The sequence below is a fragment of the Melanerpes formicivorus genome, unplaced genomic scaffold (genome assembly GCF_026170545.1).
Source record: "Melanerpes formicivorus ecotype bairdi unplaced genomic scaffold, bMelFor1.0.p_v2 SCAF_27, whole genome shotgun sequence".
Classification (NCBI taxonomy): Eukaryota; Metazoa; Chordata; class Aves; order Piciformes; family Picidae; genus Melanerpes; species Melanerpes formicivorus.
In genome coordinates, this window is record NW_027142379.1 from 8,462,747 (window position 1) to 8,489,647 (window position 26,901).

The following is a 26,901-nucleotide window of genomic DNA, read 5'->3' on the forward strand; positions in this document are numbered from 1 at the left end:
GCTCAGAGTGCTGCTGTCCAAGCCACGAGCTGACAGCTTAGCCAGCAGTTTGCTGTGGGGGATGGTATCAAAGGCCTTGCTGAAGTCCAGGTAGACCACATCCACAGGCCTCCCCACGTCCACCAGGCGGGTCACCTGATCACAGAAGGAGATCAGGTTGGAGAGGCAGGACCTGCCCCTCCTAAATCCATATTTTACAACACAGATTTACATGAAGAAAATGTTGTAGAAGGAAAAGAAAAATCAGCTGATTAAAACTTGCATCTTTTAAACTCTCACATAAACTCTCAGAAGTGCTTTAAGACCTTAAAACCTGTTCAAGTTTATCTCAACAAGCCTAATTATAACATAGATAAGTATGGTGCAATGTATTGACAACACCTGATACTCTAGATATCAGTCCTGCAGACTGGAGCAGAGATTATCTACTGTATTTATTGTCCTGGTAACCTCATGGGAGGGTTATAAACCAAGCCAGGGAGCAGAACAAATCCTAAAACTTGTAGTAGAAGAAGTTGCTTTGGTTCCTAACAATCCACACAAAAAGGAATTTCTCTTTAGATAGCAGGAAAAAAAAACCAACCAACTTATTCATATTAATCTATTTAATCCATCCAAAGACACAGCTAAAACTCCTGAAGAAGTAGAAATGCTAACTTTGGTATTAATCACCCAAAGTCTCACTGGCTACAAGTGTCTCAGTGTCGTTCACACAGACCCACACCTTAGGGGTGCACCTGCTGGACATTCTAAGTGATCCTGGCAGCTCCTGCTCCTGGTAACTCCCTCACAGCAACCACACATGGGCATAAAGACTGACAGCAAAGATCAGCCACTCTCCTATGTTGTTAACAACTCTGCCTTCCCAACATCCAACTGCAACAGCACCCTCTTGTCTGAGGTTATGATTCTTGTGACAACAAGAGTTCAGCCTGGCTGTGTTTAAATGCCATGGCCCGTTGCTCTGCCAAATCTTCAGGTGGGAGGTGTGGTGTCATGGTTTTTTTTCCTGGCCTGGATTATTTGCTCAGAGTTGCAGGGGGGCAGCTGGAGCTTACCCAGGATCTGTCACACAGACACATTTTCTCCAGTTTATCAGTTCTTACATACTGGATCTTTGATAGTTTTCAAGATGGTTTTTTGGCTACCTTGGACCCACTTATATGTAGGTAATGTGATAGAACCTTCATGCCACCCTGTCACCAAGTAAGAATACCTTTTACTAGAGAGAAATATTCTTTAGTTTATTTTCATCTAGTGGCACTCCAATGCTTTCAAAGTCAGATTATTCACGATTCACAGATTATTCACAGGTAATCAGTGATTACCCTGCATGAAACTCTGCACCTCTACAAGTATAAAAATCCAAAGGGAGGATGCCAAATGTATTGGTCAACCCTCTGAAAACCCATGGGCCACAGGCCACCAGACCTGCTGTGTGGCTTTTGTTTCTGTGTAAAAGGTACTTCAATTTCCTCACATCAAAAAAGGTGTCACAACGTGGTCAAGCAAGTCTGTCAGCTCCCTTTCAACCCTCCAAATTTTGCATACTATTTAAAGGAACAGGAATTCCTTCTGCTGTCCTCAAGGGAACCGTTCAACCCGTGTTTACCGAAACAACCATCAATTGCAACACAATGGGAGCACTGACCAGAACTAAATGACACCCTTAGGCTGCCCCTCCATTCAGCAACGGCAAAGCAGGGGCCATGGCAAAGCGCCCCTCCTTAACATCTAACCCTGACCCTTCTGATTAGTGTTGCCTTGAGCTATACCCAAAGCAAGCAACAGGTCTTTCAGCAGAGTTTTGAAAACACTTAAAACAAGCACGAGTGATCCCCAACTGTATTTCATGAGGCATCACAAAGAAGTTGAAGGTGTTAATTAGCACCTTTGACTCCTGGCTCTGGTGGGAGCTGGGCTGCCTGCGCCAATTTCCCGGTTAGCAGTGGGGTCAGTCCCGCAGCAAGGATGTCTTCCAGCTGGCAGGCTTTGCCCTGGTTTGCGTTGCAGACCATGAAAAGGTTACTTATGGGTGGCTTAGACATAATCAAGGACCTGCTAATGTAAATATGTGGTCTGAAAACTAGCCAGTATATCGTCAGTGTAAACGGAAGGCAGGCACGTAATCATCACAGGCCAGTTTTCTGCTTCATTTAACCTTGAGGAAAACATTAGCAGAGAAAAAGAGTTCTGTGTGCCACTACCACAGAGAAGTTGGGAAGAAAGCCTGACATTTTCCTTTGAAATATGGAGCCAAAGAAAACAGAGTGTATCAAAATCCATATCCCTGTTTCTTTGTGCCACCTCAACACCCCTTTGATAGCACTGCTTCTAAGAGCATCAGCGCAGAGGCTCCAATGGCACAGGGCAAACTTTACTGCACCTGCTGGCAACTTTTTCTTTTCAGCCAGCACAGAGCAACTGGTCACTGTACAGAAGAAAAAAACCAAGGATACCATTCTTTTCCCCACTGTCCCTGCCTGGGTCCAACAGGACCAACCCTGGGTCAACATAGAATCGTAGACTCGATAAGGTTGGAAAAGACCTCAAAGATCATCAAGTCCAACCTGTCACCCAACACCTCATGACTACTAAACCATGGCACCAAGTGCCACGTCCAATCCCCTCTTCAACACCTCCAGGGATGGTGACTCCACCACCGCCCCGGGCAGCACATTCCAACGGCTAGCAACTCTGTGAAGAACTTTCTCCTCATCTCAAGCCTAAATTTCCCCTGGTGCAGTTTGATAGAATCAATAAGGTTGGAAAAGACCTCAAAGATCATCAAGTCCAACCAATCACTCACTCTCCTCAGAAAAATGAACACAGTGCATACACAAAGTGACAAACTGGGGGGCTCTGAGGGACTACGGTGCCGGGTGAGGACCTCTGTGCCACTACCTAGGGAGGGCACAGCAGCCACCGCGGCCTGCGCCTCGCAGCTCCTGGGACTGGAGGCGCCTCAGCCCAGCCAGGCTGCCTGCCCCAACTGGGCACAAGCAGCAATGCGCTGCCTGCTCTCCGATCGCCCTTTGCCCGCGGCCAAGGCGTCCGGGAGGGAGAGACTTTTGGCGAAAGAAGGCAGCTTCGCCCGGCCCCGGGAATCCTCAGGAGAGGGAGCGCTCCTCCAGCCCGCAGAGGGCTGCGCCGGCGGCGCCGCAGCCGCAGCCTCAGCCGCCGAGGCGGGGCAGCGGGTGGCCGCCGCGGGTGAGGGAGAGGAACCGGCGCTTCCTGTGCCGCTACGGCCCTCCCAGGAGCGTGGCACAGCCGGTACCAGCCGCGGGACGGGGAAGCAGCCTCAGAAGCGACACTTCCGCCCCACGATCGCTTCCAGGTCGGGGGAGGCGGAAAGAGGCTTCCGGCGGGAGGATGCAGGGGGTGGCCCGGCGCCGATAGCTCGCCGCCGCCGCCGTGGGCCCGGGCGGCCGCGCTGGGCGCTGCCGGGGCAGGCGCCCGCCCCCTCGCCGCGGGGAGCGACACACGGCCCGGCCTGGCAGGGCGCTCACCGCCAGCGGCTCATCAGGGCCCGGGGGTGGGCGGTGATGGTGAGGGGCGGCGCGGGGAGCTGTCCCTCCAGGGCAGGGTGTTTCGGGCCGGAGATGGCAGCGGCGGGGCGGGAAGGCTGGGCAGGGAGGGGGCTGCCGCCGCCGTGCCCCTCCGGCTGACGCGGGGCTTTCCTCTCGCAGAAGATGTTGGTATACTTCTGGGGGTTCCTGTACAGCAACTACCTCCGCTTCTGGCTGAAGTGGATCGTGAGGCTGCTGACGCGCAAATGCGAACTGCAGCGGCTCCTGGACGGCTCCGCGGCGGGCGCCCGGCGGACGCTGAGCGTAGGTAATGAGCGCAGGCAGAGCGGGAGCTGGTGTGGGGCTTCGGAAACGCCGTGAGCGCGCCAGGTGGAAACCATTACCTGTCCCGAGCGCATGCCCTGATCGCCTTCCCGCCGTTCCCTGCTTCCCGGCTGTCCCGTGAGACCGGGAACCGGCCCGGCAGAGCTGCCTCCTTGCCCGCCCGATAAGGCAAAACCAAGTAGCTTCATCAACTGGAGATCTTGTCGGTTTCCCCTGAATCATAGTATCATTCAGGGTTGGAAGGGACCACAAGGATCATCTAGTTCCAACCCCCCTGCCATGGGCAGGGACACCCCACACTAGATCAGGCTGGCCAGAGCCTCATCCAGCCCGGGCTTAAACACCTCCAGGGACAGGGCCCCGACCACCTCACTGGACAACCCATTCCAGGGTTTCACCAGAGTCTCTCCCAGCACTTTGTACATTTTAACCTTCCTGTTACTAAGAAAAGCTTTCACCAAGCAGAAAGGAATATTTATTATTTTTGTTCTTTTTTTTTTGTGTGAGGGAGGGAAGGTTATTAAATGCACCGTTTTGCTCTATGCAGAATTTTCATCTAAAAGAGTTATTTCAGCAGCTACTTACGGTTTCTGCTGTTTTAGCAGCTTGAGGAAGTGACTTTGCTTCCTTATTCTTTGGTGATAAGCACAAAACCATTTCTAAGAATGGAAAAAAAACAACCTCAAGAGACACATTTTTGCCCTGACAGTTTCAGATTCGTCTGCTTTTGTGCAAGTAACTGATGTCTTTAAAACTCCCAAGGCTAGGTTTAGCATTGTAGTAGAGGATTATTTAAAGATACATGCATTTGAATCAAGATTTTTTAGTTACCTGGTACCTGCTGATTCAAAGATTGAGTTATTTCTGGTTGGTTTCACGTACAAAAAGGGTTGCAAAGTGTTCTAATACTTAAATGCCAGAAGAATCCTGGAACCATTTCAGCTCTGACATTTGCTTCTTTTTTTTTTGTATTGCAGAACACTCACTGGAATCATCAAAGAATAAGGTAAAAGATACTAGACTGTCATAAAAGCTTTCAGAGACAGATCCCAGAAAAGAACACATTTACTTTTGGAGGGTGGAGGAAAGTACAGGAGTAAAAGGCAGAAGAGGAAGGAACAGCATTTTGGGCTTGGTGTAGTAGGGTTAGTGAAAAATAACCCCATGTCCTTTCAGATGTTAGTTTCCAATCTCTCTTAAACATTAGCAAAACTCAGACAAGTCCTTACACTAAGATGGTATTGTTGGAGAGGGTAATTTCTCCCTATCACTACGATCTCTTGCTGTTTTTGTAGAAATCACAAGGTACAGGTAGGTGATGAGGATAAGACAAGTGCAGTGTTTACAATAGTACCTTGAATTGCTGAAGATGAAGTAATGCAAGTTTGCAGGTAGACATTTAACTGGCAAGCTTGGTCCAGTTATTCTACATTAGAGTATAGAATGGTCTGGGTTGGAAGGGACCTCTGAAGGTCATAAAGTCCAACTCCTTCTGCAGTAAGCAACTAGATCAGGCTGCCCAGAACCCTGTCAAGCTTTAATTTGAATATCTCCAGGGAAATAAGTTAGACTTCAGCTAACACTTAAAACCTACAGATTTGTATATCTCAAACAAAACTCATCCTCTTTAGACACTGATGTGACTCTGCTGCCTATTTCTGGCTGATAACTGCAATGTGATATGAGAATTAGTAGCTGCCACAAGCATCTCTGTTGCAGTAGAGCAGAGTGTGGCTGCATTTTTAAGCATCTCTTAAATAAATGATTATACTCCATTTTGAAAGAGTTAACCTTTTGCTTTACTGAAATGAAACTGCTTAGGTGCTGGCACAAATTGTATTATAGAATGTGTTGTGACCATAAAGAGTTTAGAAGGTGAGGTTGTTAATATTTTAGGTGGGCAGTGTATAATTTGCCCTTTACTCTGGAAGGCTGCAGAACAGTAGTGTCTTACATGAAGTTCTTTTGTTTCACCCCAGCATTGAAACCTCAACTTTGTTAGTTCACTGTCTCCTAACTCTGAAGCACTGTTCCCTGACTGAAGTTTTCTCACTTCTGCTCCTCAGGAGCTCCATTTCTTTCAATAGGATTAGGGGGGAAAAAAAACACCCATGTTTTAATTAAGCATCTGAAAGCAAATGAGAACCTAGACTAAGCAACTCTCCAGCTTTTGTGACACTCCTGTGTAAATGTTGTTGTTTACACACTTGACAGTTACAAATCATGCTTTTATATAATTATTGCAGAGGTTTTGGTGTGCAGTTTGAGACCATTTACTGTCAGCACTGGCAGTAAATTGACTATTCTCCTTTGACAGCAAGGAATGCATCCATGGCAGGTATTTTCTGAGAAATAAGCATAAGGCAGTGACACAGTGCTGCATCCCTCATCAAGTCTTTTCCTGTGTTGACTTCCCTAGGTTTTAAGGAATGCTGTACATGCTGAGGAGGCTGATGTGGAGAAGTGTGTCAAAGATGTAATGCAAGAGAAGAAAATCGAACAGAAGGACACAGGGTAGGTTTGGAACCTGAACACAAGCTCTTTGTGGCAGACAGTTCTGACTCCTTGGCACTTTCTTGCAGTTGCTTAATCTGATGAAATGCTTTGGCTCTTCATCACAAATCTTTAGAGTGAAATTAGAAAGTGAGATGTGGTTATGTCCTCTCAGTTCTAGAAAACAAATTGCAGTTTTAATTGACATGGGTTTGGGATAACTGCACCTCTATCTTTTAGGTCCCTTCTGTTACTCCTTATTTCTCAATATGATAATCACCTTGAGTCCTGTGTCCAGTTCTGGGCCCCTCAGTTTAGGAAAGATGTTGAGTTGCTGGAACACGTCCAGAGAAGAGCAACAAAGCTGGGGAGGGGTTTGGAGCACAAAGCCCTATGAGGAGAGGCTGAGGGAGCTGGGGTTGCTTAGCCTGGAGAAGAGGAGGCTCAGAGGAGACCTTATTGCTATCTACAACTACCTGAAGGGAGGTTGTACCCAGCTGGGGGTTGGTCTCTTCTCCCAGGCAAGCAGCACCAGAACAAGAGGACACAGTCTCAAGCTGCACCAGGGGAGGTTTAGGCTGGATGTTAGGAAGAAGTTCTTCATAGAAAGAGAGATTGGCCATTGGAATGGGCTGCCCAGGAAGGTGGTGGAGTCACCATCACTGGAGGTGTTTAGGAGGAGACTGGATGGGGTGCTTGGTGCCATGGTTTAGTTGTTCAGATGGTGTTGGACACAATGATCTCAAAGGTCTCTTCCAACCTGGTTTATTCTATTCTATTGCATAGGTTCATTACATGAACTATACAATCGGCTTAGAGATATTTAAGAGAGTATAGCAATGTCTGATTGATGTTTGCATTCATCTGCCTGAGTAACTATGAGTGATTGAGAAGAAAAGTGAATAGTCAAAATGTTAAAGAGATGCTTCTTTGCAGCTATTTTTGATACAGTATCCCTTTAAGATGTACAGGTTTTGGGGTACAGATCAAGGTACAGGGGTCAGGATGGTTAATGGAGTTTTCTTCTGCCTTCACTGATTTTATCCCAGTTGTTTTTTAATTGCATAATTAAGTGAATAGGGCCTGACTGTCCAGCACTGAATTGACTAGAAGGGTTGTTTGGTAGAAATAAACCCCATGTAGCTGTATACTCCTCAGTTCAAGAAGGAAAGGGAAATTAAAAGAGTCCAGTGTAAAGCCACAAAGATGATTAAGGGAGTGGAACATGTCCCTTATAAAGAAAGGCTGAGGGAGCTGGGGCTCTTATCAGTGGGAGGGTGACAGAACACTGGAACAGGATGCCCAGAGAGGTTGTGGAGTCTCCTTCACTGAAGATGTTGAAAACCTGTCCCTGCCCATGGCAGGGGGGTTGGAACTAGATGATCCTTGTGGTCCCTTCCAACCCTGACTGATACTATGATAGCTTTTCTGTATGACCTGTTCTAGGTGGTCCTGCTCTAACAGGAGTATTGAACCAGATGACCTTTCAAGGTCCCTTCCAAGCCCTAATATTCTGTGATTAACCAACATGCTGCAGTCTGAAAGCTAAACATAAAGCACTTCATACATTAATGCACTGTAAGCTCCAGTATGAACAGCCTTATCTGGTAGCACAAGCAAGAATTTCTGGCTAACCACACCTCTGTAATAGCTTCTGTGGTGTTTTGTTACTCTTTCAGGTTTAAGACAAATCTGCATCTATCCTTACTGCAGATATCAGGGTACAGAAAACTTTACCTGAACGTGGAAAACCTGAGGAAGGTCCCTTACGACTCGGAGAACAAAGAACACGAGGAACAGTTAATTGAGGTGAAAAAAAATCTTTCCAGTACAGAAGCTGCTTGTTAGGTTTCTTTTTTCCCCCCTTCCAACTCTGACAGCATGAAAGAACTGAATTTATTTGTAGTATTCCTAACCAGCTGGCCTGTTTCAAGGTCTTTTCTCCTTGTGAGCTGCTGAGCTGTTACAGAAGCGATGCATTAAAACACACCACCAAAGCAAAAACGAGTTAGTGAATTAGAGCTACTGAAAGTGGGATTATTTTGTGTGAAATCAGACATAACACCATGTAAACAGCAAAGTAATTAGTAGCAGGGCACTGAAGGATCCTCTCTGATAAGGTATTTAACCTGATGCATGTCTAACTTTGTAAACCAGGCCATTACTACATAAATACACATTGGCTGGGATGCAGGAATGAGAACACCACCAGTGTCAAAGAGGAGAGAGCCTAATGCTGGAAGATTTAAAACTACCAGTAATGTACTTTTGGTAACAAAAAAATAATAGCAATAAGGTAATACTGCTTGAGGCTTTTTCAGAGAGATTTGCACAGTAGAAGCTATTAGCATGCAATTTTCCTAGCAGTTCATAATTATCTCAGCTTGCCAAGTCCCAACATTGAGACATTAAGTAAGCACTCACTGAGCTCAAATTTGTGTTTCAGTTTCTAGCTCTGCTGTCAGAACATGATGCATAAATGAAAGTGAAACAAGTCCTTCAGTGTTGATGCAGTGGCTTTGCCTGTGAAGGGGAACTATCACATTTCATGTTTAATTGTAATGGTTTTCACAAGTGCTGAAATGAGCCATTGGGGTAGGACTCCAGACTGCTGCTAAGGGAAAGAACAGCATGCAGAATGTCTCCTGTTCCATGGGGAGTGGTTTCTAGGGTGCAGCAGCAAGCATTCTGATGTATGTGACTTGGAATCCTTTAGCAGCTGTGCCTAACCTGGAAGCATCTTTGTGCAGCTTTGGAATTTGCTGATGCCTCATGAGAGCCTGAAGGCCAGAATCTCCAAGCAGTGGTGTGACATTGGCTTCCAAGGTGATGATCCCAAAACAGACTTCAGAGGAATGGGCCTGCTGGGATTAGTGAATCTAGTGTAAGTGAAAAGAAGCATTTGGTTTCTGTTGTGACTAATTTTCAGTGTCTGTGTGTGTTCTCTGGGTAGTGCTGCCTCTGATCAAGACTGAATAGAAGCACACAGAGATTCAGCACAGCGACAACAGCCTTTTCTAAACAAGTCAATGCTTGTAGCAGCTGCAGACATGCAAACATGTGGTGAGGTAGAGCCCAACCAAAGCAAAGGGAGGAACAGGAAGTTACCCAGGACACCTTATTTGTTTGCTGCCATAGGCTGGATTTGATAGGTCACAACTGAAGTGACTTTGTCAAAAGCTTTCCAAACTCCTGAATTAATTACTGCGATGGAAAACCAACCAAAGCTGCATAACTTGCCAAAGTTAATCTGCAGACTTGGGTGTCTGCAGAACAGGAGACAGCTTGAAAGCTGCACATTTGGGTGCTGAACACTTGCCTGTTTTTCTTATGGGAGCTTAAAAGCCACTCATGGAAGATCCTGTTTTACCCTGGCAGGTATTTCAGTAAGCATTACACCGACGAAGCTCGTCAGATCCTTTCCCGGTCAAACCACCCACAGCTGGGGTAAGGCACCCTGTGACATTTTCTTTCTTGTTGTGTGTTGTGAGCTCATGTGAAGATTGCTAACTGTGTGTCCTGGAAATGAAGAAAAATCTAGACTGGGTTTTTTTTTTCCCCATTAAAGAATTGAAAAAAAGGCCTTAGTAGAAAGGGGGTAGGGGGGGAAAACCAAACACAGAAATCAGTTTGGGGTGGGACCTGGGTGCAGCTTTTTTATTCCCACAATATCTGCTGGGATACAAACTGTTGCAGGATAGTGGTTTTGGTTAACACAGTGAACAGCTTGATCATCACAGTCAGCTTCAGACTAGAGTTAGATTTAGAAACAGTAACTTATTTCTTGCCTTCTTACTGATCCTGTGTTGGGATGGTATCAGTTATCTCTTAAGGTCCCTCTGTCTGCTAGGTTTCTCTTCTGTAGTTAGTACAAACAGATGTTTGGTTGTCATTCAGCTTTAATTGCATTTTAAGAGCTTTGCATATTAAAACACTGAGCTCATTTGGCAGGGAAATAGGCTCTAAACCTAGTCAGATACAGAGGAAAGTTTCATAGTATCAGTCAGGGTTGGAAGGGACCACAAGGATCATCTAGTTCCAACCCCCCTGCCATGGGCAGGGACACCCCACACTAGATCAGGCTGCCCAGAGCCTCATCCAGCCTGCTCTTAAACACCCCCAGGGACGGGGCCTCGACCACCTCCCTGGACAACCCATTCCAGGGTTTCACCACTCTCATGGGGAAGATCTTCCTCCTCACATCTAGCCTGAATCTCCCCACCTCCAGCTTCATTCCATTCCCCCTAATCCTATCACTACCTCAGATCCTGAGAAGTCCTTCCCCAGCCTTCCTGTAGGCCCCCTTCAGATACTGGAAGGCCACAACCTGTGTATGGCATCTGATCTATCTAGCCTCCAGTTAACTAATCACCTACCAAGCATGGGAGGCTTCCATGACTTCAGTTGTAAATAGTATCACCTTATGCAGCTAGGTCCAGAATAGGATCCCTGAGACTTCTAAATCAATTCAGTACCTGCATCATTGCTAGGAAAGAATCCCTATTTTGCTCCCTTCTTCCAGAAACACTCATTTTAACAGTCCTTCAACTGTGGTGCTTCCTCTACCATACAACAGGAAACCAGCTGCAAGGTGGCCATTCCATTTATACTGTAGCAAAGTTTTTGGTGTCTAGTTTTTAATACTTCAGCAGATCTAATCATTTGTGAGCAAACTGAGGTCAATGGCCCAACCATTTCATTGTTGCCTAACAGAGGTACTACCCATACCATTAGTTTAGGAAACCAGTGCTTTTAGAGAGCTTTTACATGGTTGGATGCACCAAGGATTGGAAGGAGTGGTCTGTAGGCTGGAGCCAGCTTGTCAACAAGCTGGGTAGGAAAAAGTGACTCTTAAAGTTACCCTAAAGCAGAGTTTCAGGGAAGCTTTTAAGTTCTTCAGTCCATAAGGTAAAACATCACCTACACTTGGTGTTGCAGGTATTCTTATGCAATAGTTGGGATCAATCTAACAGAAATGGCCTACACCTTACTTAAGAATGGTACTTTGAAGTCTCATCTGTACAACATGGTCTCTGGATTGCCACAGATGGAGCACTTCCATCAATTTTACTGTAAGTATCTGTAGCTTCTTTAGTACAGGTATGGGGCAACAACCTGGAGTTTAGGGGGTTTCCCACTCTGTTCTCATTAGCCAGAGCAAGCTGGTTTATCTTCTGGATCAGAGCTTGGAAATGCACCTGATGCTTAAACATTGTGCTGCACAAATATGTGTTTAAGGGATAAATTTGTGTGGCTTTCTGTATATTAGAGACTGATGGCTGACAATTCAGTACTTGCAGGTTGGTTTGTCATTAACTAGAGTCCAAGAGCTTGCTGTTGCCCAGGATGGGACAGACCCTGTTTTAAGGGACTGCAGCTCTAGGTAGAGCTAGATCAAGGTAGAAAATTGTGGTGGCAATTGTTGCAGATCAGTATTTCATTCCCTTCCCAGGTTACCTGGTTTATGAGTTTGACAAGTTCTGGTTTGAAGAAGAACCAGAAAGCATTATGCACTTCAACCACTACAGGGAGAAATTCCATGAGAAAATCAAGAGCCTCCTCCTGGATTATAACGTGGTACTCACCTTACAGAACACAAAGAAACCTTAAACTGCTCTGCAGCCTGGGAGGTTCTGCCTCAAAAGAAAGAAAGGAATTTCTCATTTGGGGTGAGAGTTTTGCAGCTTTCACCAGAAACTGCTTAAAGAGAGAACATTTTGGTTTTCCCCTTCTTTTTTTTTTAACATTAAAAAATGGAATATAATTAATCAAAATTCAGTTATGAAAGCTTGGACAATCAACCTCTGTTTACAGGTCTTGATATGCTACTCTCCAAAGGACAGCTTCTGATTTTTTTTATTGGGGGAGGGGGGAAAAGAAGAAGACAAAACCCCACCCCCTGACTCTCAAGAGCCTCTGGATCACTTGCTCTCATGAGGTTTTTATTATACCTCTCAGTGCAGAAACATGAAGCAGGTATTTATGCCTCCATGTTTTCCATTCCTGTGGTAGACTGTTAATTCATTGTCTCTTAAAACACTACTTTCAGTTGGCATTGCTGTGGTTTTAGGCTTTTGGGTGTTCTGTACACGCAGCTGATCGTTCGCTCAGCGTGAGATGGCTCCGTAGAGCAGAGGTGTGTGTGTGTGAGAAGGGGTCCTGTTAGCTGTGATTTGGGAGAGGAGGCTTAATCCATCCACATACTGACATAGTTACTAGGAATTACTTCTGGGTAAGGGAGGGGTTTTTTTAATCTGTGGTTTTGTACCAGCAAATTCTTAATGTCTAGAAGAAGCTTAGTTTGCCAACAAACAGAAAGCACCACAGCTCATCAGCGCCAGGATCAGATCCTCAGCCTGAAGCTACTTGTGAAAATATTCCTGCTGTAAAAAGTTTAGTGTCTTTCTAGTCTGACTTCAGCTGCTCAGGCTGCTTGACTTTGTTGCCAGCCCTGTCTTTCAGCAGCTCGTGGTGTATTCTCAGTGGGAAGTACAAGAGAGTCTGTTTAGCCCTTTTGTAAAGCTGACTTGTTAGAAACTCCTGTTGCAGCTGCAGTCCCGATTTTGGGGAAGCAAATCCACACCTGAGTACAAGCCTCAGAGAGGCATTTTCCATGGAAAGGGATGCAACTGTGACATGTTCCTTAACCTTGGCATCCTCAGACAATCCAGTCAATATGACTTCCTTTCTATATTGTGACTAATTACTGCTTAAAGCATCTTTAAACAGATTTGGTATGACTATCACTTCCTTTTCTAAAGCCTACAATTAAAGAAGTGCCTTCTGCTTTGTTCAATCAGTGGTTTATTTTGTTCCTGTAACCAGACCATAGCCTTAGAGGCTTGAGCTGTTGGGGAAAGACTCTTTCAGCAAGTACCTATGTAGCACACAGTGGCACAAAGTTTGTGTGCCAGTAGAAGCTTTCATGCCTTTGGTGTTTGGGGCTCTTTTAAATCCTCTCAGGTAAATTGGTTGACTTCTTGTCAGTGAGTAAGCATTGAGAGATTCCTGAGGAATACAAACACTGAACACAAGAAGAACTGAGGGACCCCTTTTGGTAATGAGTGATGTTACACTACATAAGTATTAAATGCATTCTTGCATGCAGCACCACTCCCTCTCCTTGGAGAGGAGAGAAGCAAACCCCAACTGAATGTGGCCCTAAGCAGGTGACCCTGCTTTGGGCAGGGGTTTGGACAGGGTGTCTCCAGAGGTGCTTTCCCACCTCAGTGGTTGTGTGTCTGTATTGTGTAACTAGTGACTCCTTGCACTTGCATCCACCCACTTGCTCTTGATCCCTTAAATATGGGTGAGCTCTTAGTTGTGGGCAGGCTCCTGACCAGGGTAGACAGAGTCTGTGTAGGAGGTAACAGAGTTCTGATTTCCTTTTGTGATAACTTAGGTGTAGAGGAGAGTTAAACAGCTCTTAACACTTGCAGGGTGGAGAAGGTTCATCTCATCTCTGTTGGGGGTGACACTATTAGCATAGAATAAACCAGGTTGGAAGAGACCTTCAAGATCATAGTGTCCAACCTATCATCCAACACCACCTAGTCAACTAACTAGGAAAAAAAGCAAGGTGAAGATGCTTTTAGGGAAAGTGTTTATGGTTGCACCATGGCTTCTAAACTGACTCAACTAGACACAAGCCTGACCACAGGAAGCCAAGGGCTTTGGCTGCTCCCAGGTTTTTGGGTCCTGGAATTCTCACCACTGAAAAAGCTGAGAACCTGTGGAGAGCATTCTGGGATTCGGGTCCTGTGGTGAAGCTCTGTTTCTCTGGCCCTCATTAGATACTGAACATGCCCCAAAAGCTGAGGAAGGCAGTGCAAAGCACTCTTTCCAGTGCTGAGAGGTTAGCTGTCTGTTACTTTTTGGCCCCAGCTTCTGCCATGTTTGCCACTCTTAATTTTGCCATTGTAGAGCTCCTGTGCAAGCAACATGGGACTGAATTTTGAACGTCAGAAGTGACCTCAATGCATTTTAGCAGCACAAAGAAAAGCAAATCTCTTTGTTTATTTTCATCTACTGCTTGCCAACAGGCAACAAAATTGCTTGAGCCATCTCCCTAAACACTGCCCTGGGCTACAGCCTGCAGCCTTTGGGGTGGGTTTTTGACAACAGAACAGTTGTCAAACAGTTTGTTTTTCCTGGCCTTGAAACTTCCACTTGGCTCCTTGTTCACTCAGAGACTGCCACTGAAACTTCTGGTGAGGCTTTTAAAGCCCAGCCATGAAGTTGCAGATTTCCCTTGGCTCCTTGTTCACTAAGAGACTGCCACTGAAACTTCTGGTGAGGCTTTTAAAGCCCAGCCATGAAGTTGCAGATTCCCCTTGGCTCCTTGTTCACTAAGAGACTGCCATTGAACCTTCTGGTGAGGCTTTTAAAGCCCAGCCATGAAGTTGCAGATTTCCCATCACACACCTAAAACATTTTAGTGTGGAACACAGTGAGTCTGAAGCCAGATGCATCTTCATTAGCTTTCCTGGGGTTGGTTTTTTCTTGCTGCTGTTTAAAATCCAAGTGTGAGCTGGGAGTAAACTGTGACAGACCAAAAGAAACCCCACCACCACCAGATGCTGTGGGAGAACTACATGAGAGTGCATTAGGTTGCATGTAGTACTTGAAGTGAACATGTGTTAGGCTCCAGTACACCTTCCCAGGAAGCAGGTAGAATTTGCAAGTGATTTTTGTATGACCCAGCAGCCCAGCCCCTCTGTCTGGGAGTCACTCACTGTATGTAGACTAGCACCAGTGGTAGGCTAAGTGTATTATGGTGGTAGCTAGATAGTAGATGGAAAAAGGTAAAGCTGTGTTTAGGCAAGAACAAGTGTTGTACTCATCAGTGGTACTTTATACTAGCTCTGTTGTAGGATGACAGTCCTAAGGTTCTGGCAGATTCAAACTGGGGGTAGGCCACCTTGCTGCAAGTGGATACAATCAGTTTAATACCAGAATTTAGTGCTCACTGTTTATTCCCAAGGGTTTGAAAACCTTCTCTGTGTTATTTATTAGCTGTCATGTCTTAAAAGTCTGTCTCCACTAGACTTCACAGGTACTGTTTGTTTTCTAACTTGCTGCCTCTTCAAAGCATTCACAGTGTGAAAGCTTTTATGCAATAGTCATTTTAGGTAACAGAAAGAAAGAAGTAACCTAAAAGTGAGTCCAGGGGGCTCTCTACATTTGTGGTGTTGTTTGTGTAGCAGCTGTTTGACAAACTACCTCCACATTTGTTGTTCGGTGTGTGCTCGAAGCATGGAGCCACTCCATGACCAAAATGAACTGCAGTAGACATTTAGCATGCAAGTAAAATGTAGTCCTCCAATAAACCTTGACAGGCTGGGGGACCTGGAGAAGGCTCCAGGGAGACCTCACAGCAGCCTCCCAATACCTGGAAGGGGCCTGTGAGAAGGCTGCAAAGGGACTGTTTGCAAAGGCCTGCAGTGATAGGACAAGGGGCAAGGGCTTGAAATTAGAGTAGATTGAGATTGGATGTTAGGAACAAGTTCTTTACCAGCAGGGTGGTGGAACCCTGGGACAGGCTGCCCAGGGAGGTAAGTTGAGGTTCCATCCCTGGTATTCAAGGCAAGGCTCTGAGCAACCTGATCCTAGTGGGCCACATCCCTGCTGGTTGCAGGGGGATTGGACTAGATGACCAACTCATTCTATGACTCTAAACACACTGCTTCACAAGTCACCAACCTGATGGGAAAGGGATGTGAAGAGGCTGTGTGGTGGGGCTGAAGTTCCGCCCCCCCTCAGCATTAACTTTCAGCCAGACCAACTCAGTTACTTGCTGATGCTACTTGGGAAGAAAGAAACTTGAGAATGGCTTTTTTTAACTGGTTGTGCTTCTGCCACCTGATACAACCAGGTGGAGAACAGGGCATGATGTCCTGAAGGGCAGTAGCAAAAGGGGCCAGCTGCAGCACTTCAGATAAAGAGTTTGGGATTGAAAAGCAAACAAAACAAGAGGAAAAAAAAGGCCCCAAGCATTCATTTTCAGGATTTTTTCCTTGCTGGTTTCAACAACAAACACAGAAGAAGATATTGGTTAGCCTTGTACTGAAAACTGTTGTGATGGAAATGTTTGTGTTTAGGTAGGTCAGTGCTCTTTGACAATACTGCTAGTGAATGCCTGGCAAAATGTAACCTGCTGTCTCCTTCTGTCATACTTTGTGTTGCTGTGGTACAGTGGTGATCAATCTTTGGGCTGATGGTTCTTGTGCCAGTCTCTGTATTGTCTTTATCTAGGGAAGAAGGAAAAAAAGCTCAACCCAACACAGCTTGGGGGGCAGTTTCTTCTTATCACACTGTGCTTAGATAGCTGCGTACTAATAGGTGTTTCTGTTTACCACAGTTTAAAAGCAATAATGTAAAGTGTGCTGTCTGTGTACTAGAAAGGGATGTTTACAGTGGTAGCAAATAAAAAGGAGTTACTCCAAAATGCTGTCTGCAGTGGTTGTGTTACAGCCTGCTACCATTTCCAGTGAGCCAGGCCAGAACCCTTCTGTGCTCTCAGCTCCTGCGCTATGCTACGAGAGCAAGCTTTACCCTGTCACCCCTTTTGGATTTGCTGTTGGTTTTATACATCAGTTTCTAGGGGGGGTTGTGGCTCTAAAGTACCCAGAGGGAATCTCAATGGAGCTGCCTCTGCACTGCCCTGGGAAGGCTTCAGAATAGAATAAACCAGGTTGGAGGAGACCTTCAAGATCATCATGTCCAACCTATCACCCAACACCACCTAATCAACTAAACCATGGCACCAAGCACCCTATCAAGTCTCCTCCTAAACACCTCCAGTGATGGTGACTCCACCACCTCCCTGGACAGCACATTCCAATGGGCAATCACTCTCTCTGTGAAGAATTTCTTCCTAACATCCAGCCTAAACCTCCCCTGGCACAGCTTGAGACTGTGTCCTCTTGTTCTGGTGCTGCTTGCCTGGGAGAAGAGACCAACCCCCACCTGGCTACAACCTCCCTTCAGGTAGTTGTAGAGGGCAATAAGGTCTCTTTAAAGACATAGCAGCCATCCCCTGCCACGCAGCAGCTCAGAGGGAAGGAGAGGAGGAGAGGCAGCACAGCAAGTAGCAGCAGCTCCCCAGAGCTGGGAGCCTGCAGGACACCCAGCACAGCCACACTTCACACTGCTCCCTGTTGCCACCCTGCCTGCTAACAGCTTGCCTGCAGAGCTATGGCTAAGCTGAGGGCAGCCAGCAGGGCAGGGGAGAGTCTCCTCCTGTACTCAGCCCTGGTGAGGCTACAGCTGGAGGACTGGAGCAAGTTCTGGGCTGCCCAGATTGACAAGGAGAGAGTTCAGTGGAGGCTGGGCAGATGCTGAGGGGCCTGGAGCAGCTCTGTGAGGAGCAAAGGCTGAGAGCCCTGGGGCTGGGAGCCTGGAGAAGAGCATCCCCAGAGGGGATCTGAGCAATGCTCAGCATCCAGTCCAAATTCTCTGGCACACCTACTGCTGGGACACCCAGTCACCACAGCTTGAAAATGCTGCTGCAAGATTAAAGAGGAGGAATGAAGGCCCTGTGACAGGAGATCCAGAAGCCTGGGGAGCACCCAGCTGAGGAACCAGACCCAGCTGTACAGCTTTCCAGGCTTTCCAATCACAAGCACTAGCACTTTGCTATAAAGCCATTAGTGCCTTTGTCTCCTACAGCCCCCTTGGATACCACACCAGCCTCTGCCATCTCAAGGTGCAGCACAACACCTGACATAGGACATCTACTGTAACAGAAGTTCCAGCATCACTCTGAGAGCCCCCAGGGTGCATTTTACAAGAGCTCTGCTGGCAGGTTTTCAGTGGCTTTATCAGATCACAGAGTGAGCTTTCTGCCTGCTTGCCCAAGGCTCGTGTAACACAAACCTTTACAAGGCTCAAGCACAACCACCAGCTCTACTGCCAAGAGTTCAGGAGCTGTGAGATGCCACACCAAAGGCAATCAGTGCCACTGAACTTTCACATGCTAGCAGCACCTGATCAACTTGGAAGACAGATTGGAAGGACACACAAAGAATGTTTCCTTATGGCTTTGGTTTTACAGGCAGAAAGCTCCATAGAGCAACTTCCCACATCTCCAGCATCTGCTGTCTCCCTATTGCCATCAGGCTCCTCTCAAGCTACAAAACCAGCACAGGTCAGTGTCCAGTCACAAATTCCACCTCTGAAGTGGGAAAAAACATAGAACTGAGATTGGAAGAGACCTTTGAGATCATCAAATCCAACAATTCATTCAGAGTTCACCATCCCACCACTACTGCTCAGCCACTGCCACTAAACCAAGTCCCTCAGCACCACATCCACACAGTTTTTAAGCACCCCCAGGGATGGGGACTCCACCACCTCCCTGGGCAGCCTGTTTCAGTGCCTGAGAACACTTTCTAGGAAGAAATTTTTCCTAACATCCAACCTGAACCTTTGTTGCCTAGCTGTGAGACTCAACTCCACAGTTCCCAGAGACTATCTCAAAGCACAGAAAGCACAAGACAGAGACACTGCTAAAGCACTACCACCTTGTTTGTGCAGCACACCTACCCCCACAGGAGAGGCTTTAAAAGCATTCACTCACCTTTTCCCCAAGGTTTCACACTGCTGCAGGCTGCTCAGTTGAAGTCCTCTGCAGCTTTCACCAGCTCCCATCTACCTACTGAGGAAGGGCACAGCAGATCTTGTCATCAAATAGGCAACTGCCAGCTGGCCTTAATCCAGGTGAGCAGCCTCACCCTAAAAATGTGGGGGAAAATCAGCTCACCTGGCTGCCACCCATAGCAAGGCCACTCTTAGATGTGGCTTACACTGAGAAGCTTCCTCGTTCAGGAAGGGAAAGAAGGCTACTGGGGCAAAACAAAAAGTTGCCTTGTGAAATGGCTGCTGTTAGACCAGAGCCCCACATGTGGATACCTCTTCTTACAAGGGTTGTGACAGCAAGGTAAGCTTCTTCATAACATCACTGCCCTGGGGGTGGGGGGTGGAGGCAAGCAGGCAAACCCTTTTGAAGATAAATGATTTTCAGCTGTGGTCTCTGTGTTTCTAAGGGGGGGGTGTGCAAGATTGCCAAGAGGCTTAAATTCCCTTTCCCCTGACAAATAACCTACAAGAGAAGTATTTCAGGGCTCTGCAGTCTTTGGAAGGTCAATAGTTCGCTGAATGGTGTTAAACCTCAGTGCTGAAGGCTTCTGCAATAACCAATTCATCTGCCAGGCATGCCCATAAAGCACCCTGCTCTGGCCTTGGCAGCTATCTAAAGTTAAGTCACAGTGATTATGGCTTCCAATGGGCTTATTTGATACACCTGTAAACCACTCCACCTACTCTTCAGGTGCAAAAGACTGCACTGCTGCTTCATCCTGACAGCTGCAGCCTACACGTGGCTGAATTGTAAAGAACTGCCAACCAAAGAAGAAAATGCAAACCCACAGTAACCTGAGCGAGACCAGGGCTACAGGAGCAGTTGTGCTTTGCAAATTACCTTTCTGCACACCCCAGGAGATGGTCAGTTTCACACAGACAATTCACTGAAGAGAGCACACCCAGGGCTGTTCAGCCCCTGCCTTGGTTTGGAGGCTGACAGCTTACCAGTACTCTGTTAAACAAACATTCTAACGTGCAAAGCCTTAAAAGCATGTCCAGTGAGCTACAGCAGGGCAGACAGGGGTCGTGCAGTTCTGGGCCACTCAGTTTAGGAAAGATATTGACTTGCTGGAAGGTGTCCAGAGAAGGCCCTGTCCCTGGAGGTGTTTAAGCCCAGGCTGGATGAGGCTCTGGCCAGCCTGATCTAGTGTGGGGTGTCCCTGCCCATGGCAGGGGGGTTGGAACTAGATGATCCTTGTGGTCCCTTCCAACCCTGACTGCTACTATGATACTAAGGGCAACAAAGCTGGGCAGGGGTCTGGAGCACAGCCAGAGGAGAGGCTGAGGGAGCTGGGGTTGCTTAGCCTGGAGAAGAGGAGGCTCAGGGCAGACCTTATTGCTGTCTACAACTACCTGAAGGGAGGTTGTAGCCAGGTGGGGGTTGGTCTCTTCTCCCAGGCAACCAGCAGCAGAACAAGAGGACACAGTCTCAAGCTGCACCAGGGGAGGTTTAGGCTGCATGTTAGGAAGAAGTTCTTCACAAGAAAGAGAGATTGGCCATTGGAATGGGCTGCCCAGGGAGGTGGTGGAATTGCCATCACTGGTGGTGTTTAGAGGAGACTTGATGGGGTGCTTGGTGCCATGGTTTAGTTGATTAGATGGTGTTGGGTGATAGGTTGGACTCAGTGATCTCAAAGGTCTCTTCCAACCTGGTTAATTCTATTCTAAAGAATCTGGGATCCTGTGAAGTGTTAAACAAAACCAGGCAGGGAAACAAATGCTTTTGTTCTGAACCCTGGTGCTGAAGATCCATGTCTGTGTAATGAAGCATAACCAGCTCCTTTTCCCTCTAGCATGACTTTAATAGTTAAAAATCCAATCTGTGCAGAGTGTACTTTATTTGTTCACATTACCTAGTTGTGGTTAAAAACCACTTCATCTGACAGGTTAAAAGCATTCTTTGGAAACAAAAAAAAAAGGAATTGAAACAAAGCTGCTGCTGAAAAAAAACAAACACGGGGGAAAAAACCAAACCTGCAAGTTACATGGATGCAAGAAACAGGAGTATAAAAAAAACAAGGAAAGAAGTCAACAGTATTCTACAGCAAAGAAACAGCAAAGAAAGAGGAGGCAGGTTAGGCACAATCCTGAACCCAAAGGGAAGTGTGGATTACAAACCCCAGCTGACAAAAAGCTGACAAACCAAAAGGCTGCCTTAGCTGTAGAAAAGAAGCAAGGATTCAAAGTGCAGGTGCTCCAGGTCTCAAAAGTTGAAACACATTACTCAGTACATTGATACAGGAGGCTAATCCTCTGATTGGAAGAGACTGTTCTCAGGTAAGACTTAAAACATTCACTTACATGATTATCTTGCAGAGCTTTTTGTCTCTTTAATGACTGCTACTTTACACTGGTGTAAATGAAGACTTATGCAATACAGGTGTGTGTGGGGGTTTTTATCTTCTTAAATCTAACAAGGCTATAATAGGTCGGTGGTAAAGGTTAGTTGCAAGAGCTAAGCTATAGGTGCTGCAGATCCAGCCTTAGAAGTACATAGAGATTTGATTGGTTTTTGGTTTTTTAGACTTTCAAAAACAGCTTTCAATTTAAAAATAAAAAAGGGAAAAATAAAGCAAAAGAGAGAGACACCTGCCCCCTGTTCTGGACTTGCAAACACTCTTTGGAGCACACCAGAAAAGCTTCCGAGCCCACCGGCTAGAACTAGAGCAGGGTGACGCCGGAGGTCATTGCTAGGTGGCTGCAGGTGGGAAAGGGCTCTCTCTGTGCTGGGTTTGGTGGAGCCAGAGGCTGCTGAACCCAGGGAAAGGCAAATGGGCTCTGCTTCCTGGTGGAGCAGCAGTGGCACATTTAACCACCTTTGCCTGCTGTGACAGCTTGGGCTGGGCTTCTCACCTCCATGTGAGCATTGCAGCCTCAAGCAGAGGCAGTCAGCAGCCAGGCAGGTGTCACTGAAGTGACCTTTCACTTACTCAAAAGCATTTAAAATGAGGCACAGCTTAAACCCTGTTATCCCCTGTGAAGAAACAGTTCTATGGGATACAAAGATCCTTCAGGGATGCTGCCTGGAACTTGATTTCCCCCAAGGTCCTACTCAGGCTGACAGTGTCCCTTTACATCGCAGGTACTTCCTGGTTTGTTCGTTTCCCTCCCCCCCACCCCTGCCAAGAATCAGATCACTATATATGACTGTTTTAAAAATGCACATAAATATTGGCATTAAGTTTACACTGAGAAATGAAGAACTAATCTTTACCATCTTATATGGACAGCAAGGTTAATAATACACACACTTCACTGACATCTGTTATTGGGTTTTGTTTCCTCTTGTCCTCGAGGTTTTTGAGTCGGGTTTGCCTCTGTGCAACATTCCCCACAGGAAAGAGCAGTTCTGCTTCCAGGTGGTCAAGTTTTGCACCCCCAACATTTTCACATTAGTGAAGACAGTCCCATGTTTTGAAACATCCCAGGGCCTGTGTGCCAGGTACCAATAAATACAGGATTTAAAACCAAAAGAACACAATGGATACAAACCTGGCCTGCCTGCTATCCCGACATAGTAGAGATTTCATAGTCACTGGCCGAGGTTATTGGTTTACCCATCAGCCTCACGTTCTTAGCATTAGTAATCCTAGCCATCATGGACACAGGCTTGTCAAAGTACCTAACCAGGGCTGGCTCAGTCAAAAGGGAGGCTAAAAACTGTTCAAAGGTAATGGCCCAGTCTCTGTCGATGCTGGTGCTCCTCCGCAGAGAAGTGCCGTGGCTGCTGCGCACCAGGACGGTGTCTTCGCCGATGTCCTCGCAGTGCAGCTTCTCCTCCTCGTGTGAGCCCGCGCTCAGGACCGAGTAGGAGGACATGGAACTGTCGTCTTTTGTGTCGTCATCAGAGATGAGCATGGAGGAACAGGCTCCGTTGTCCCTGGGAGAGGAGTCTTCCAGCTTGATGTCTTCCATCTGCATGCCCAGGGCGCCGTCAGCGCAAACGGCCTCCTCGTCGTTGGTCACCGGGCTGCTTTGGAAGGGTTTGTGCTGCTCCAGGGGGTACTGCTGGTGCTCCTTCTTCTGAAACAGCTCGCTCTGGATAGTTTTGCTGCAATGGTGGCTGCTGCTGTCTGTCTCTTTGGTGGGCTGCACACTGAAGAGCTTACCAACCTCACCTATCTCCAAGAGCAGGCTGGTCACGGCAGCGGTAGCGTGGTACAGATCCTGTTCGTTGGGGTCCTCGCTGAACATATTGTACATCGTCTTGCACAGTTCAATGAACTGCCCCTGAACACAGAGGGAGGAAACAGTAATGAGAGAGCAAGAAACAGATCAGCCTGAGAGCTACTGAAGGCTGAGGGAGCTGGGATTGTTTAGCCTGGAGAAGAGGAGGCTCAGGGGTGACCTCACTGCCCTCTACAACTACCTGAAGGGAGGTTGTAGCCAGGTGGGGGCTGGTCTCTTCTCCCAGGCAAGCAGCACCAGAACAAGGGGACACAATCTCAAGCTGCACCAGGGGAAGTTTAGGCTCAAGGTGAGGAGAAAGTTCTTCACCTAGAGAGTCATTGGAATGTGCTGCCCAGGGAGGTGGTGGAGTCACCATCCCTGGAGGTGTTCAAGAGGAGATTGGATGTGGCACTTGGTGCCATGGTCTAGTCATTAGGTCTGTGGTGACAGGTTGGACTCGATCTTTGAGGTCTCTTCCAACCTTGGTGATACTGTGAATCAGTTTGGAAGCCTGGCACAGAGGCATGTCACAAATTTCAGTGATTAAACTAAACTGGAAAATATCTGGGTGCAGTCTAGGAAGCCTTCTCTCTGCCTGGGCAGCCAGGGCTGCTGCCTCTCTCAAAGCTGTTTAAGAACAAACTGTTTGGTGTTTGCTTTCCACAGATGACAAATTCCCTTCTCTGCAGCCACAGGGGGGCAACAGAGGGTGGGCAGTGAGAGACAGCACTGATTTTGGTGGAGTTTCTTGTAGGAGTCATGCTCAGTGTAACTCAGGCTCTGAGAAAGCTAATGAGAAGTAATGAAAAATTAAATAAGAGACCTGCAGCACTCTTTTAATTGACAGTGGTAACTGAGATGGATGTGAGCCTCTTGCAATTCAAAACTCACCAATTAGATGGAGATTAGCTTAGGGCTACCTTTAGCAAGAAGCATTGGCTCTACAGGGAATAGACCTTCCCTATTTGCTCTGGAGGAAGCAGCTGTCCCAGTGTGCCTCCTCCTCCTCCATCTCCTCAGCTATGGATCTAAGGGCAATGAGACTGACGGTATGAACTGCAACCACAAAAAGCTTCCTTCATGTACTGTGCATCAGACATGTGAGTTAGCTGGTGATACTCAGGTCATATCAGCCTCTGTCTAGAGAGCAGAACAACACATTACCATTCCTCTGTGTGTGCATCTCACTTTTAGCATGTTTTGGGAACTGAATGCCAGTCTCAGTATGTTGAAAACAACTCACTCCTGTAACCAGCTGACTGCTGCTCAGGTGGAAAAGCATCTGCCTCAAAACACATCTTCTATTCTGTGGGAAGGTATTGAGTTTCCACTTGTATGTGAAGCAAGTTTCAAGTTAATGAAAAGGAAGTGTCAGCAGGGGTACCTGATTCAGTTTGGGCAAGTCCTTTGTGTTTTTGGCTTTGGATTTATTCTCTTGGCTCCACATTCTCAGGTAATTTCGATTCTCTTGTGAGCTCTTCTTGCCTGTTGTCAACACAAGGAAAGTCCATCAAGAAACCTTAAAATTAATACCTCTTTAACTCTTCATTTTCAGAAGGAGCATCTTTACAAGAAATGAAAGATCACCATGCATACCTCTCTCTGTTTTCAGACTCACTGTCACAAACCCATCATCTACTCCTGGCTTGTTCCTGCTGTCTAGGCCAACAACTAGGAAGTGGAGGGATGGAGAGGGAGAGAGATCAGTGTGGTTTTGCATACATACAAACTTCACACACAAGTGCACAGTAAAGGAAATGTTTAGAATCACAGAATCAGTCGGGGTTGGAAAGGGACCACAAGGATCATCTAGTTCCAACCCCCCTGCCATGGGCAGGGACACCTCACACTAGAGCAGGCTGGCCGGAGCCAGCAGTTTACACTGCAGAGAATGCTCAGTAAACCCAGCAAGACTTCTGCTTATAACCAACAATGATTTCTACTTATTCTTAAATCTGCTGAGAGACTCCATAAAATGAATAAATGCTGAGGCAAGGCCTATCTGAGGGTCTGGGTTTTTTGCACAGTAATATGATGAGCCTGTGTTGCTGCAAGACAGCTTCCAGCATGACACAAGTTTGATGGTGGTATCAGTACACCTTCCTTGGTCTATCAGGACTTCAAATTGCCATCTCTAAGCTATTAATTCTTGCCTGTATTTTAAAACAGCTTTGCCTCCCCCAACAGTCATCTGAAGGATGGGCAATAGTTTTCATGGAATCAGAGAGAAACTTCATTTCAGTATCTCAGAAAATGCCATTTTACACATCAGCAATGAGACCCAGGTTCTCATCAGGGCACAGAAGGATTTCAAACTGCTGAGCTACATTTTCATGTACCTTTGGGCTTCATTTTTTGTTTGAACTATGTTAAATTCTGATCCAAATACACCTTGGAAGCAAGTATATTTATCTATTCTCCTTCTCCATCAAGGCACATATGCTGCACTTATCATAACAGCCCTTCCACTGCATCACACTGATGATGTTGTTCTGAGGAGTACTTCTGCAATGCACAATCCAGGGCAGTTCTTGGTGTACAGAGCCTTGGCACCTCTAAGGGCATCCAAACAGATACAAAGAGCACATCATTCTTACAGAGGATACTTCACTTACAATGTCTAATCCTGAAAAAAGACATGTTGTTCACAACAGCTTTTTCATGCAGGAGACAAAAACATGCCTACCATGGGTACAATCTGGTGTGATGTCCTCAAAAAAGTACTGAGTAGCCTCAAAAGCAGAGTCAGGCTCTTCTTGCTCAGGGGATGGATCTAAGTAATGTAATAAAGTCCTTTCATTAAAAACTGGAACATGTTTCTATGGATACATTCAGAGTATCAGTGTCTAGAAGTAAAAGCATGAGGATGTGATGGGCCAGGAATGATCTGGTTTGAGCTCACAGAGGAAGAACAACTGGACCTGTTCTGTCTCTTCCCTGACACCCAATATTGTCTAACACAGCAGTTCAGAGGCTGATTTGTCCATGAGCCTAGGCCTCCTTCCATTCTGTGCAGCTCAGCATGTCCTAAGGAGGATATGAACCCTGCTGACTGTCATGACTTGGTGTGAGCTTATCAATCCCTGAATACCAGAAGCTGCATTCTTAAAAATGGATCTCCTCTGTTACAGTTCAGTGATTTTTTTTCTCCCTCAGTTACATTAGTGCAGCTCAGCTTGTCCTAAGGAGGATATGAACCCTTGCCTAGCTGGAAAGGGTGTCATCACTGAGTGTGAGCTTACCAAGCCCTGAATACCAGAAGCTGCATTCTTAAAAATGGATCTCCTCTGTTAGAGTTCAGTGATTTCCCCCCCCCCTCCCCCCAGTTACATTAGTGAAGACTCAAGACTAACTCTAGCAAAGCCAAAGCCAGCTGGGAGCAAGCACAGACATGTTTGAAGAACATAGAACCATAGAGCAGTTTGAGTTGGAAGGGACCTCCAAAGGTCATCCAATCCAACCCCCCTGCAGGTCAGCAGGGACATCCTCCACTAGAGCAGGTTGCTCACAACCTTGTCAAATCTGACCTTGAATATCTCCAGGGGAGGGGCCTCAACTGGGCAATCTCTTCCAGTGTTCCACCACCCTCATGGCAAAGAACTTGTTTGCAACACCCAGCCTAAATCTGCTCTTCTCTGATTTCAAACTGTTGTCCCTCATTCTATCACTGCAGGCTTTTGTAAACAGTCTCTCTGCAGCCTTCTTGTAGGCCCCCCTTTCAGGTACTGGAGGTGTCCTCCCA

General features: G+C 46.6%; 3 protein-coding genes across 7 annotated transcripts in view; 1 reads left to right on the top strand and 2 right to left on the bottom strand.

Moving 5' to 3' along the window:
- MGAT4D (MGAT4 family member D) overlaps nt 1-19,173 on the bottom strand; it is a 63,356-nt gene extending 44,183 nt beyond the window's left edge. For 3 of the 4 annotated variants that reach the window (XM_068154031.1, XM_068154033.1, XM_068154030.1), the window contains exons 1-2: nt 19,111-19,173; nt 18,928-19,005 (exon numbers count right to left, since the gene is read on the bottom strand). The gene's annotated coding sequence lies outside the window, so the exon portion shown is untranslated. Of the gene's footprint in view, nt 1-1,891; nt 2,388-18,927; nt 19,006-19,110 lie in introns of those variants that run through there. The other variant, XM_068154032.1, reaches the window with a different exon arrangement.
- ELMOD2 (ELMO domain containing 2) lies at nt 3,353-16,794 on the top strand. Of its 2 annotated transcripts, none has more exons than XM_068154036.1 (9): nt 3,353-3,548; nt 3,690-3,837; nt 4,832-4,860; nt 6,274-6,368; nt 8,027-8,156; nt 9,098-9,231; nt 9,726-9,794; nt 11,286-11,419; nt 11,800-16,794. In XM_068154036.1, exons 1-9 carry the CDS (start codon nt 3,546-3,548, stop codon nt 11,955-11,957), a joined length of 900 nt encoding a protein of 299 aa, XP_068010137.1. In that variant the 5' UTR covers nt 3,353-3,545; the 3' UTR covers nt 11,958-16,794. The 2 variants fall into 2 exon arrangements, with proteins under 2 accessions (XP_068010137.1, XP_068010138.1); XM_068154037.1 differs by having other exon boundaries at nt 3,693-3,837.
- Nucleotides 19,174-20,770: 1,597 nt separating the features above from the next.
- TBC1D9 (TBC1 domain family member 9) overlaps nt 20,771-26,901 on the bottom strand; it is a 63,558-nt gene continuing 57,427 nt past the window's right edge. Inside the window, exons 18-21 of the mRNA XM_068154038.1 lie at nt 25,846-25,932; nt 24,756-24,830; nt 24,544-24,644; nt 20,771-23,219 (exon numbers count right to left, since the gene is read on the bottom strand). Coding sequence (XP_068010139.1) covers nt 22,494-23,219; nt 24,544-24,644; nt 24,756-24,830; nt 25,846-25,932 — 989 coding nt within the window. The 3' untranslated portion in view covers nt 20,771-22,493. The remainder of the gene's footprint in view (nt 23,220-24,543; nt 24,645-24,755; nt 24,831-25,845; nt 25,933-26,901) is intronic.